The sequence below is a fragment of the Moschus berezovskii genome, chromosome 11, assembly GCF_049115385.1.
Source record: "Moschus berezovskii isolate FMDL1 chromosome 11, NW_MosBer_1.0, whole genome shotgun sequence".
NCBI classification, from domain to species: Eukaryota; Metazoa; Chordata; class Mammalia; order Artiodactyla; family Moschidae; genus Moschus; species Moschus berezovskii.
In genome coordinates this window covers 63,074,468-63,087,801 of record NC_142470.1, presented here as the reverse complement: position 1 = coordinate 63,087,801, position 13,334 = coordinate 63,074,468, and the positions used below count along the sequence as shown (strand labels likewise).

At 54.2% G+C, this 13,334-nt stretch overlaps 1 protein-coding gene across 3 annotated transcripts in view; it reads right to left on the bottom strand.

The window, feature by feature from the left end:
* The window catches only part of SH3RF3 (SH3 domain containing ring finger 3), a 157,684-nt gene extending 146,319 nt beyond the window's left edge, over positions 1–11,365 (bottom strand). The window contains exon 1 of one of the 3 annotated variants that reach the window (XM_088841403.1): positions 9,305–11,365. In XM_088841403.1, coding sequence (XP_088697529.1) covers positions 9,305–9,826 — 522 coding nt within the window. In that variant the 5' untranslated portion in view covers positions 9,827–11,365. The remainder of the gene's footprint in view (positions 1–9,304) is intronic. The other 2 variants (XM_055400055.2, XM_055400054.2) reach the window with 2 other exon arrangements.
* Positions 11,366–13,334: the final 1,969 nt, after the last annotated feature.

Below are 13,334 nucleotides of genomic sequence, written 5' to 3'. Positions count from 1 at the left end.
ATGAGCAGAGCAGTGTCAGGCTCCTAAATAAATGGCCGAGGATGACCCTCTGTCTCCAGCTCCCCTGGAGCCTCCTGTCCAGCTGGTCACTGACCCTCACTGGCCCTGATCACCTCCCTCTAGGACCAAGACTGCTCCATGCACCTCGGGGCCCCAGGCCTCCAAGCCCACACTCCCTCTCCACCTGGCCAATCCTCCGGGGGTAGGGCTTCCAGAAATGTCCTCCCGACTCCTCCAACCTCCCCAGCCTCTGCGGTTCAGGCCAGCACTGCCCACAGCCAGTGTCTGCACCACCTGGGGACTTTGACAAGCCAATGCCAGACTGCACCCAGATCGAATGTATCAAGACCTCCGGGCTGGGGCCGTGCTGCAGCGTATACAGGACTTCAATGTGTGGCCCAAGTCCAGGAGCACCAGGTTCATAAAGGACCATGGTTGCAATCCTTTCAAGGACAGTTTCTTCCACAGAATAAAGACATCATCTATAGAATGCAAAGAGAGCTCACTGACTTTTTTTTTAAACTAAATTAATCCATCTAGAGTATAAAACACACACATCACAAAACATCTCCATTGTGTCTGACATTTTTCAGCTGGCACCCCACTTGGTCTTTTGAAACACCCACACTCTGAGCTCCAGGGGGTCAGAGACCAGACCCTGGCCTCTGCGAGGCCACAGAGCCACATGGATGCCTGGAGGAGCCTTGCAGCCCTCCTCCCCTGGGGATGCTGGTGGGGGGCACAGAGCAGACATTCGGAGCAGTGACCTGGGCTCCCATTTGTGTCTGTCGCTGCAGGAGGGAGCTTGCCTCCTGGCCTGTGAGGCACTGCAGGAACCCCTGGGCTGAAGAGCAGATGACTGTCAACATGAATATTAATAGCAGCATAATTAACAACTGAGGTTGTCTGCCAGACGTTTGACTCTGATTAAAAGGAGTCCAGGAGCCAAGGCCCAGCGGGGCACATTCTTTCAGCGTTGGATGGAGAGGTCTGAACGGTCAGGTGGGTGACTGCCAGGGCAGAGCTCAGCCACCCACTGGGCCCACTCCCCCCACCTGCAGACACCCAAACCACCCCCAACCCCCCAACCCCCACTGCATGAATAAGGAAGGGACTGGGAGCCAAAGCTGGAATGTGCAGACGGGTCTCAGACCAGTGCTCACCTGGGCTCGGCCTGCTCCACAGAGAACAGAAATAGGACTGCTGTTTTGTGGTAGAGTCACCAATCAGAACTGTTCCACAATCTGTAAATTCACCTAAAATAAACTTCTAAACCACCATGGCCGCTGTCACTACAAATATCTGAGACTCAGGAGGACACCAGCTGTCCTGTGAACAGCCACCCAACTGTCCACAGGCAGCAGCTTCAGACTGGTTCGCATCCTGCCTCCCCCATTCCAGATGCAAGCTTTAGCCTGAGACACCATTCCTTGCACACTTTTAAACGCTGTGGTTTCTGCCTGACTAATGCTGTCTTTAATTATACATCATCTAGCACCTTGCTGGATCTAATGGGGTCTATTACTCATCAAAACGGCCCCATCAGCAACCACAGTCCCCAGAGCCAATTACTCAAGCCTTCCTCCATGTTTCACAAGTGCCGGCCTGCACCTGCCGACACCTGCACACACCTCAAGCCCCGGCCTCTCACTAATCGGCCCACAAGACACGACCGCACGATGCCAGCTTGCTACTGGTCCCGTGAAGTCCAGTGACAGCTGGCGGCTCTCGGGCAGCCACTCATCCAGGTCCTTCATGCCATGTGCTCTACCCGGGCAGCACCCAGAAGGCCAGCACTGCCCAAGCCCTGTGGCAGCTGGTAGCAGAGCCAGAGGGGCCTGCTGGGACTGGACACATCATGAGCACAGACAGGTCTTTCCTGTCACCACTGGACAGTTCAGTCCAGCTGGACAGGCTTTCTTAGCACACGCTCACTGTGAGGAAACTAAAGGTCAGCAGAAGTCAGCTAGTCCCCAAACTTTCATTCAAAGGCACGAAATGCCAACCAAATTAATAATGGTAAATGTGTAACACATAAAAATGATACATATATATTTATATTTCCTGTATATTAGTATATGTGTATTTCTTGTTGTTCAGTCACTAAGTTATGTCCAACTCTTTGCAACCCCATGGACTGCAGCCCACCAAGCTTCTCTGGCCTTCACTATCTCCCTAAGTTTGCTCAAACTCATGTCCACTGAGTTAGTGATGCCATCCAACCATCTCATCTTCTGTCGCTCTCTTCTCCTCCTGCCTTAAATCTTTCCCAGGATCAGGGTCTTTTCTAATGAGTCAGCTCTTCGCATCAGGTGGCTAAAGTATTGGAGTTTCAGCTTCTGCATCAGTCCTTCCAATGAATATTCAGGGTTGATTTCCTTTAGGATGGACTGGTTTGATCTCCTTGCTGTCCAAGGGACTCTCAAGAGTCTTCTCCAGCACCACATTTCAAAAGCATTAATTCTTCGACACCCAGCTTCTTCATGGTCCAACACTAACATCCATACATGACAAGTGGAAAAATCATAGCTTTGACTATACAGAACTTTGTTGGCAAAATGATGTCTCTGCTTGTCTAGTACATTGTCTAGGTTTGTCATAGCTTTTCTTCCAAGGAGTAAGCGTCTTTTATGTGTATGTATATACATAAATCCATTTGAAATATATTTGTTGCTGAGTGAGAAGGAACAGGTCAGGCTCTAATTCCAGACAATTTACCTAAACAACTGATGATTTACCTGTCATACTTGTAAGAGAAACTCAAGTTACTAAACCAAGTGCCCTAAGACCTAGAAGCAGAAAGATATAACTGGAAAGGACACTCAGTGGACAATTAAGAAGTAAATCACTTTTGAAAGCACTGGGAACTGTGACAGTGTGAGACCTTGTACATTCGACCCTCTTGAATAATTGACACTGCATCTTTCTCTGGCCCCTTTATGGGGCTATGTTTAGAATTCCATTTAGTGCAGCAAGATTTTCAGATGTGACTCAGATGTGACTCAGATGTGTTGACCAAGCAGCAAATGAAAAATAACAAATACACAAAGAGCATTTCTTTGCTGTCCAAGTTTTGTAGCTTGTCCAGGGCTGGCCGGCGCAAGTGGACTGGGTTCTGCCTGCAGCATGCTGTCCATGTACCTGCTCCCTGGGCTTGCTGGACTCCAGTCCTCCCACTGGAGCTGGAGTCTGGCTCAAAGGAGCAGCAGCCTATGAGGAGACTGTGAATCATGCAGCTGCTTCACCAGTTTCCTGTGGAGGGAGAAGGGAGCCACACCACAGTTTTTAAATCATTCACCACAGCCACCACCTCTCTGACACTCTCACATTTCAAGGTGAATTAGAATTCCAACAGAACAGACGTCACATGTGTATCAAGTACATCAGATTGGAAGATCTTCCAAGGAAGGCAAATCAGATACAAAGTGACCTTGGTCTCTTCAAGCACCATAAAGTTAGAGCATTTCCCCAACTGAATCCTGCTGATGTTTCATTCCAAAAATGTACCTCGAAAAAGAGCATGTTAACTGCGAAAATAAAGGTTAAATACAGACTGAAGTGAAACGCACGCTTGAAACAACTCTATAACTGAGACTCAATCTCGTCCTGCTCCAGCGAGCCCACGGGCCCTCATGGGCTAGATGAGGGAACAACAGGGGTAAGTCAGTTCTGTAGAGGCAGGAGGTGTAGATGAACCCCCCACCACTTCCTGCACAGGTGGGAGGTATAGACAGATCCCCGACTCCTCTCTCCCATCCCACTCCCCCCATACTGCAGAGGAGGAAGCTGTGCCCCTTCCCTCTCAGCAGAGCCCCAAGCAGCAACTCAGCACCCAGTAGGGTTATTAAGCTGCCTTCCCTAAAACAGATGACCTTTTGGGCTTTTTTTTTTCAGTTCAATGAAGCTTGTAAGGATCAAGAACGCTACCTCAATAACAGATAAAACTTGGAGGCAATTTAAAGGTGAAACAGATTCAAGCCCTTAGACTCTCCTCAACACTCAGAGATCCAGTCATGGGAACTGGATTTGAACCGACTTTGAACCTAGAGGTACAACATGTATGAGATACACACACAGACACACACACACACACACACAAACTTAGGACACCATATTCTGACTCCAGTAGCAGTCAGGTGGGCCCGGAGAGCACACCTCGGTGGTGATTTGAGGTTTCGAGATGTGTGTGGGTGACGGTATCCAGCCGACAGCCCCTGGGTTGTGTTGGTCCCCACCTGTATTACCTCCTTCACCCACTAATGCAGACAGGCTCCCCCCGCCGACTAACGAGAAGACCCAGAAGAGCCAAGCCATCTGCCCAGGGATGGACACACCCATCCTCAGTGCCAGTCCAGGTTGCCCACCAAGTCTCCACCCACCCTCCCCACATGGCCCCCAGGAGCCCAGAGACCCACCAACACCTGAGGTGGGGTGAGGGGACACGGCCAGGGGGAGGTGGGCCTGGGTCCCAAACCCTGAAAGTTGGGCTCCAGTAATCAGGGATGGGGTGCGGGGGGCGTGTGGTGAGGGGCGGACGAGTAGGGTCTGTTCCCTGACCTGAACAGTGAACACCTGGCCTCTCACACCGTCACGAGGCCCCTGTGTCTGCTTTGAGACCCCTGGTGCCATCCCAGGTCAGTGACAGAACAGGATGGACGAGGATACATCCCTGAGGACAGAATGGAGCCCTGGACAGACCCCAGGTGCCCAGGCCTCCACACTTACAGCTGCCAGCAACCTGTCCCCAGAGCCACGGCCAACATGACACTCTCCCACCGGGACCCCCACCAGCACCTCACTCTGCACCGACCCGCCCACAGGGCCCCAAACACCTGAAGCTGTGGGCAGACTGACCTCAGGACCCAGCCGCCTGGTTTGGGACCAGAGTCTCTAATTGACTTGGTCTGTGATAGCGAGAGGTGGCTAATTAGGAAGCCAGTACACAGGTGTGTCCAGAGTTCACCTCCAAGGTCAGTTTCCATCTGCTAAGAAGCAGCCTCACTGAGCTGCGGTTGGAAAGCAAGGAGACACACTTACACCACCCGGCCCACCTGCACACAGCAGGCACTCAATAATGGCCACGTGTCCCAGAGGAGCTGGTTCTGCACCCAGGGCCCTTCTAAAAACATGTCCCAAAGGACTTGGCATGACTCGTCCATCACAAAGGCTGGCGTCTGCCCTGGAGGCAGAGTGACCGCGGTCACCACTGCCTGCTGTCCTGGGAGCAGCCGAGCTTTCATAACCTCCAGGTCCCTTCTCTGGAGCCCCTGTGACACCCAAGAAAAAGTCACAGCCTCCCACCCTTAGGACACAGTCGTGTCCTAGCCCTAACCCTCCACAGGATGGCCAAGGTGTCCACCCCACAGAAGGCTGCACCTGACTGGCCACTGTCCAGGTCAACACTCCTGCTGGGGAGGCCGGTGCTCACCAGGAGTCCGCTGTCTGGATTCTCAAGCATGTTTATGCAAGTGTGCTTATATACTTACATACAGATACAACTCTAATTAAATAGTATGTAAACCAAAGAAATCTAAGTGCAAAAAAAGTCACTTCTTGGAAAACCAAGGTGATGACTCAGGAAAGACTTGTCAAAGAGAGATGGCTTTAAAACTGTCACTTGGCAGGAACAAAAACAGAACACACTCAGGAGGAATTATTTAAAATCTGGAAGGTGCTCCACTTAGATTATTTTGAGTCTCTTAGTCCTCAGTCCATTTGAAAGAAACAAATAGAAAACCATAAACTGTGACTGTGGCTTAAACCAGAAAGGCAAGTTAAACCCAGAGAACACTCTGATTCTGCACCCAAAATATGGTGAATTATTGTTATGTGTGTGTTTATAAGATAAAATAGCAAATAGACATCATTGGTGTGGTTCATTCCGCTGCTCCCATTACTGGGTCGCTCCCATTACGCAGACCCCATCTGGAGATACTGCTGGCCAAGAGATACACAGGTTTCCAGCTTTAACAGCCCCAAGTACCTGCGGGCAAACAAATCAGACTCTAGCACTATGTTTTCCATCAGCAAGAGCCTTAGCCAAACCCTCCATAGGCCTTTAACTGTGATAATGTCCTTTCTTTAACCACCACAAAGCTCTGACCAAAACCTGCCTGGCGCCCTCAGGAACCTCCTGAGAGTAGAATGGCTTCAGCCCCTAATGTCAGCTCCGTCGGGGACATGCCTACCTGGTCACCCAGGACGGTGCCTGCACAGTGCAGGTGTATGCCAAATACAACAAGGGATTTTCCCAAAAAATCACTCACAAAAAGACTGCAGTTGTCTGTGCCCTACTCATTCACATTAAAAAGTACTCTCTGAATTACTCAACTGGGAACCACAAAACCCTCTCAGAAAGACCAGTGGCCCTAAAAACCTCCATCAATGTAGTTAGGGTGTTTGAGGAGTCACCTTGCAAAACTGTAAAACAGAAAAAAAAAAAAAGTTTAGGCTGAGAAACTCAGCAACTGCAGTGGCAGCACATCCCTTGGGCTAAGGCGACTCTGACAGCCACACAGGATGGTGGCGCCTGCCAGCCTTGGGCGGTGGACACCAAAGCCACAGTGTAAGAGCTCCAGGGCAGCAGGTTTAACTCATTTCTAACACCTTATCCCAGGTAGCACAGGTGAACGCAGAGCCCCGCCCACCAGGCTGGAGGGTCTGAGCACCTCCAGTGAAAGATGCAAGTGAGGGTGTGGAAAGTGCTCCCAGAACCAAATGGAGTTAAGTCCATTCCAGCATCTACCTGTCACTAAATTAACAGACATCTAAGCAGATAGCTGCTAATTCACCCACCTAATAAAACATCCACACTTCCCCGCTGACCCAAAGGAAGGTTGGAAGAGCTTCTCGCTGGGAAACGGGACTGTCTTACATTTAGTCACCTACTACTAAGGTATACATAGCACCCGCTGATGACAAGCGCCCATCTATGAAACAGCACACGGCAACACCCGGATCCAGATTTATTCCAGTGGACAGTCAAGTACCAGAGCCTACTTGGAAGTGATGCTCAGCCTGCCACACTCACAGGGCTGCTAACAGTCCTCTCTGAAGGACATCTGGTTGCCCAAGAAGACACCCGGCAATTACTGAAAACCAGTGGCTAAAAGGCTAGGTGATACTACAGTCCACACGGACGCTACTCTTTCTTTCCTCTCTGAAAATGATCAAACGTAATATCAGATTTAATTCGGACCCTTCCTAAGACACAAGCTTAGTCTTGGTGAGGGGGGTCTTAAAGAAAGGACTGAGCTCACACTTAGGTAAAACAGGAAAATGGAAAAAGGAAATGTGTTCCAGAGTCTGCTGGGTTCAGACAGACCTGGACAGAATCTGTTTGCTGTGCGTGTACAGACGGAAAGTCAGTTCATCATCCCCAACTCCAGGTGACAAAAAAATTAATTCTCTGGAGCTAAGTGTCATCACTAGAAATTATAAGTTCAGCCCCTTCACAAATGTCTTTAAATGCTGCAAATGCCATGGATTCCAGGAGCTGCCTCAAGGCCTCCCACCCTCCTGATCAGACTCCATTCACAAAACGTCTTCACTAGAAGCATCATTCAAAAATCATTTAATTCTCTGAGCCAGAGGAGGTAACCCATTTGTTTCATAAAAAAAGGGCCTTCAGTTATACCTTAGACAATAACAGCAAGGCAGGAAAGAAAAGTCTGAAAATCTGTAACAAGAACACCTATATAACTGGATTTAATCACAATTAAAAACCTAATTAATTAACACAATCGGGCTTCCCTGGTGGCTCAGCAGTAAAGAATCTGCCTGCAATGCAGGAGACACAGGAGACGTCGGTTCCATCCCTGGGTCGGGAAGATCCCCTTGAGGAGGGTATGACAACCCACTCCAGTATTCTTGCCTGGAGAATGCCATTGACAGAGGAGCCCGGTGGGCTACAGTCCATGGGGTCACAGAGTCAGACACAACTGAAGTCATTGAGCATGCATGCAGTTAATATCATCAATTCCCCTTCAGCAGTGATCCCATTTATAAATACTCCTTGACTATTCTTGACTTGAGAATGGTCATTCCCCCTGATTCATAAGAAAAACCCAGTTTGGCAAAGTCTGACTTTTAACTCCAAAGCTTAACTACCCAAGGGCTTATTAAGTTCCTAACCTCAGAGACGCTGCAGCGCTGAGCAATTCGGTGGAGACCTTCCCTCACTGCAGTACTTCAGATATAAGTATTCATTAAATGGCTTCTGCACCACCAGACCTTTAAAAGGTCAAAAGCAGAGGGGTATGGCTGTGCTTTCTAAAGTGAATATTTGCAACAGATCAACAATCCTTTTAAGCTTTTCCACATTTAAACAAAACACGAAACACAAGTACTTCCTCATCTGTCACTTTAACCAGCATCCCACGGGCTGGCTTCTCCCAGTCACAAAGCCCAAGGTGGCCAAGGTGTGAAATGACACACTCTGAGGAGCTCTTGAAACAAAACCGCCAGAACGCTCCAGATACGGTCTCTGAAACAGAAGCAGTCCACGCTGCACAACGGAGCTGCACCAAAGGCAAAAGGAGAAAAACCCTCAAACAACAACCCAATGGGAACACAGCAGGCCTGAGATCCCAGGACAGGACCAGGGCTGCCAGACAGGCCCGGTCCACCAAGAGCTGAGGCAGACAGTCCTGGGCTCCAGGTTGACTTCTTCCCTCCTGCTAAACGGGTTTGCAGTGTGTGTTCTCATAACCCAGGCACTCACTGGCCTGTGCCAGACTCTCCCTTGCCACAGACACCAGGCAGGAGGCCCCCCTCCCCCTCCCAGCAGCCAGGACCTAGGAAATCAGCAGGCACTAACTTCAGTCCAGGTGGGCAAGGGTGTACAGAGGGTTAGCCTGGGATCCAGGAGAAGAAGACTATGTCCAGGGAGACCGAGGGCCCGGCAAAGTTACAGGTGGAGAAACAGGTCCAGTGCAGCTAAGTACTGAATGGGGACAAGGGACAGGAAGTCCTGGCCACACCAAGTAGTGGTTGGGGGGGGGGGGCACTGACACACACACACACACAGGCCACATAACAAGTGCAGGTGGGCACAGGGATTCCAGAGGGAGAGGATGGACGTCAGGTCACAAGGAGAAGTTGCAAGGGGGTGGGATGGGAGCACGGTGATGCCCCAGAGTTGGCAAGTGGGACTCGGAGGGTTACACCCGCGGAGTCGATGGAGGGAAGCCGGTGGAGAAAGAAGCACAAGGTGAAGGTCATCGCAGAACACCTCTGGTCCCCCGCCCCTCCGCACTGCCCCCTGCCCCCAACACACTCACAACTCGGAGAAGCACACACCCACCTTTGTCGGCGGCCCGCTCCTGCTGGTCGCCAGCTCGCGCAGGCTGGAGGTGGCTCCGGTCGCCGCGGGGAGGAGGACTGGGGAGCCAGGGGAGCTGCCCCCGCCACCCGCGAGGGCCGAGGCTGCCCCCGAAGCGGGGCTGGGGCCCGGGCCAGGACGCGCGGGCGGACTGCTGCCCGGGCTGGCGCCGGCGCGGGGCCGCTGGCGGATGCCGTCCAGCAGGCGCACCAGCAGGATGTTGGCGGGCAGCTCGTCCACGCCGCAGCCCACCAGGATGCGGCACTCGGGGCAGCGCAGCTCTCGACGCGAGCTCACGATGCTCTCCAGGCAGCGGCGGCAGAAGGTGTGCTGACAGGGCAGCACCTTGGCCGTCGTGTCCAGGCGTTCCAGGCACACGGAGCACTCCAGCAGGTCCAGCAGCGACGACTCGTCCATGTCCCCGCCCAGCCTGTCGCCGTCGTCTTCTCTCTGCGCCGCGGCGGCAGCCCGGGATGCGCACAGCCTGGGCGCTCCGAGCAGCATGGGGGCGGCGCCGGCGGCGACCGCGCGCACCTCTAGGTCCCGGGGCCGTTGCGGGCGCCGCCGCGGGCAGTGGGCGCCAGGGTCGCGCCTGGACGGCCGCCGGGGGACCGGGCTACACCGCGACTTCCTTCCCTGAGGCTGGCAGCGCCAAGGGGTGCCAATCGGCCTGCGTGGCAGGGACCAGAGCTCCGAGTCCCGCAAGCCCCCTCCGGACCGCCGAGCCCACCCAGTGCTTCGGAGCGCAGCGCCCGCAGATGCGGGCTACACCTGTCCCTCCTCTGCGAGTCCGGCCGGCACGGGTTCCAGCGGCGCCGCCGGGCGGGCAAGACACCCGGCGGCTCTGAGCTCTCAGCCGCCAGTCCGATCCCGGGGGAGGCGGGGGCGCGGCGTGCGCGCTCCCCCGCACCGCCTCTGTGCGCCCTGGGTCTGCCCGCGAGCCACTGCCCAGCGGGTGCAGCCAGACCCCTCCTTGTCCTCGGCCGCGAGCACGTGCGCGGGGAGCGCGCGGAGGTCACGGTCACCGCGGGGCGCCGGGAAGGGGCAGCCGCGCCCTGGACCTGCCCCGCCTGGGCGCAGGCCGGACACCAGTCCTGCTCTTAAGGCGCCTTCAGCGCCCCCAGGAACTCCGGGGTGCTCCCCAGCGCAGGCCCAGGCCTGTCCCCTCTGGCGACAGAGCCTCCTGGGCTCTCCGTGAGCCTCTGAGCGGGATGTTTCCGCCTGACGCTGCAGCGAAGGAAAGTTTGGGCGGCGCTATCCCAACCGCCTCCTTGGGCAGCGCCGGCCAGCAGCCTGGGGACGCAGCCAGCACCCGGGCATCCTCCTCGACGACGGCCGGTCCCCTGCCCGGCGGCGCGCGGAAGTGACAGCCCCAGAGCCGGGTGGGCGCGCGGGGCGCGGGGCGAGGCGAAGGGGGGAGGGCGCTGGGGTCCTCCCGGCGATGCGGGTCCGAGACTGCGCCGCTGCCCGCCGGACCCCAGTCTCGCGCGGGCCGCCTTGAGGACGCCCTCGATCCCTCCTCCAGAGGCGCAGACGAGGGGAGCCGCGGTCTCCTTCCCGGCGCCCGCCTTCGGGCGCGTCAGAGCGACGCAAGAGCGCAGGGAGGCCCGGGGGCCGCGGGGCCGCGGCCGGTGGCGCAGATTCCCTGCCGAGCGCTGCCCCCTCGTGGCCACTCTGGGCCCCGCCGGGGCTGGCACAGCCTGATCCAGGGCTGGCCCGCGGACTCTGCACAGCCCAGGACTTTGCTACCGAAGAAAGGCGCGAGGGCCTGACTACTGGTCAGGCTGTCCTGAGGTTTGTGAAGCTAAGTGTGGGACTTTTCGGGGAGAAATTAATATCTGTTGAGGCGTCAATACCAAAAACGTTCATCTTTTTATTTAATCCTCTAAACGGCCCTATGAGATAACTATTTTAACCTCATTTTTGCATGCAAGGAAAATGAAGCTTATGCTTATGAAATAACTGCAGCTGGAGTTTTTAAATCTTTGTGTCTCCAGAACCGAATGCATAGAAAAGATCTCAGTCCACTGTGATACAAGCTCCCGACAAGCCCCGTATTTTTACTCTGGAATATCCCCAGTGCCTAGGGAAACACCAGACTCATAGTAGGTGTTCAATAAACATTTGTGGAATTAATGGGAAAATGGTCTCCAAGTCATTGCCTAGTGGTGATTTGAATGCACATCTTAGCATCTTAGTTCGGGGTGTTCAGAATCGTATGTGTATTTGTGCATGCTAAGTTGCTTCAGTAGCCTCTGACACTTTGTGACCCCATGGACTATATGTAGCCCACCAGGCTCCTCTGTCCATGGGATTCTCCAGGCAAGAATACTGGTTGCCATTCCCTTCTCCTGGAGATCCTCTCAACCCAAGGATCGGATCAGCATCTCTCATGTATCCTATAGTATGAGGTAGGTTCTTTACCATTAGCACCAACTGGGCAGCCAATCCTGAGTCATACGCTCAGTCTATTATCCGTGTACCTGAGCACCCATTCATCATGTAGGGCACAGCCCTGGCCCCAGAGAGTCAGCAAGAGAAAGTTCACAGCACATCCTCAGAACTTGCTGTCAGCACTGAAATGTCGCCATAAAGGGCAGCCTGGAGGGCTTCAAGGAGGAGGCGTTCAGTCTCATGAAGGAGGTGAAAGGACCCCAGGGCAGGGCATCTGCAAGGTCAAAGGTACAATGTGAGGACCAGAGAAGACACCTGATTGGCAGGAGAACAGGGAACAATGGGTGTGCGAGTACAGCACAGGCTGATGGTGGAGTAGGAGGAAGTCAGGCTAGGTGACCAGCCAGCCTGAGGATGCATGGGTCTTGGGAAGGCTTGGGTGGGCAGCCCTGAATGTGGTCTCTTGGGACAAGGAGGAATCTGACTCAGGAGAGAGCGTGATGACAGCAGACATGTACTTAATGCCATTGAACACCTAAAATGGGTGAGCTGGTATATTTCATCACACTGTGAAAATAAAAAAGCCTCAACAGGGGCTCCAGGGCTGAGGACTGTGGCCTGCGAGGAGGATGAGCCGGAAGCAGTTGGAAACACAGCAACAGCCTCCACACGCCCCACAAGGTGAGTTAACAGGAGGCCTCTGCTTTGCAGGGGAGGAAACCTGGGCACTGAGAGGACAGGTGAGTCGCCGAAGGTCACACAGCTGCTCAGTGGAAGAGTCAGAACCTGCATCCAAAGGGTAGAAATCCAGAGTCAGTTTCATATGTGCCCAGCTCCTCAAGCTCATGAGTAAGGCAAGCACTGAGGTTTATCAGGTTATAGGCTGCCAGGAGCCCCAGGCAGTGGACAGCAAGGGAGAGAGCTGTGGGCACCCCGTGCCGTGGGCAGCAGGGAGAAGCAGCAGCTGGGAGCCCTGAGACAGGGCCATGGAAGGGCAGGGAGAGAGCAGAGGGGCCTGAGGAGGGTGGGCCCCTGCTGGAGAACAGGGCAGGGGACACAGATATGAGCCCGGCTGACCCCAGGAAGCCTGGGGAGCCACACAGTCCCACTGTCCCTGGTGCCCCCGTCTCTACAGCCAGATCACATTCCGTGCAGGTTGCCTGGGTTCTTTATGGCTGTCCATTGCTACTGAGGCAAGACCACCTGCCTTACTGCTTAATGGGGCCCCCAGAGACATAGTGCAGGTGTGGTGGGGGCCGTCAGTTCCCGAGCTCACTCTCCCCCCAACACCCGGCCCAAGCCCAGCACCGGGCTCTCTGCACTGGGCAGAGGCAGAGGCATAGGCTGCAAACGCCAGGCATGATCCTGGATGGCAGGACAGTTCCCTTGGCCCTGGGAAAGATGACACTGTATGGTGCCTGAGTGCTCGGAGGCATGGAGCTTTACTGGCCAGGGAACTCTTTATTGGCTGACTACTCTGTTTGTATCCTTCTTCTCCTGGGCTCCCCTCACAAATAAGCCACATGCCCCCAGGCCTGCCCTGAGGATCTGCTTCTGGGAAAACTGAAACCAAAGCAAGTGCTGAATGCCAGGTGAAGGGTGGGCAGCCTGTAACCGT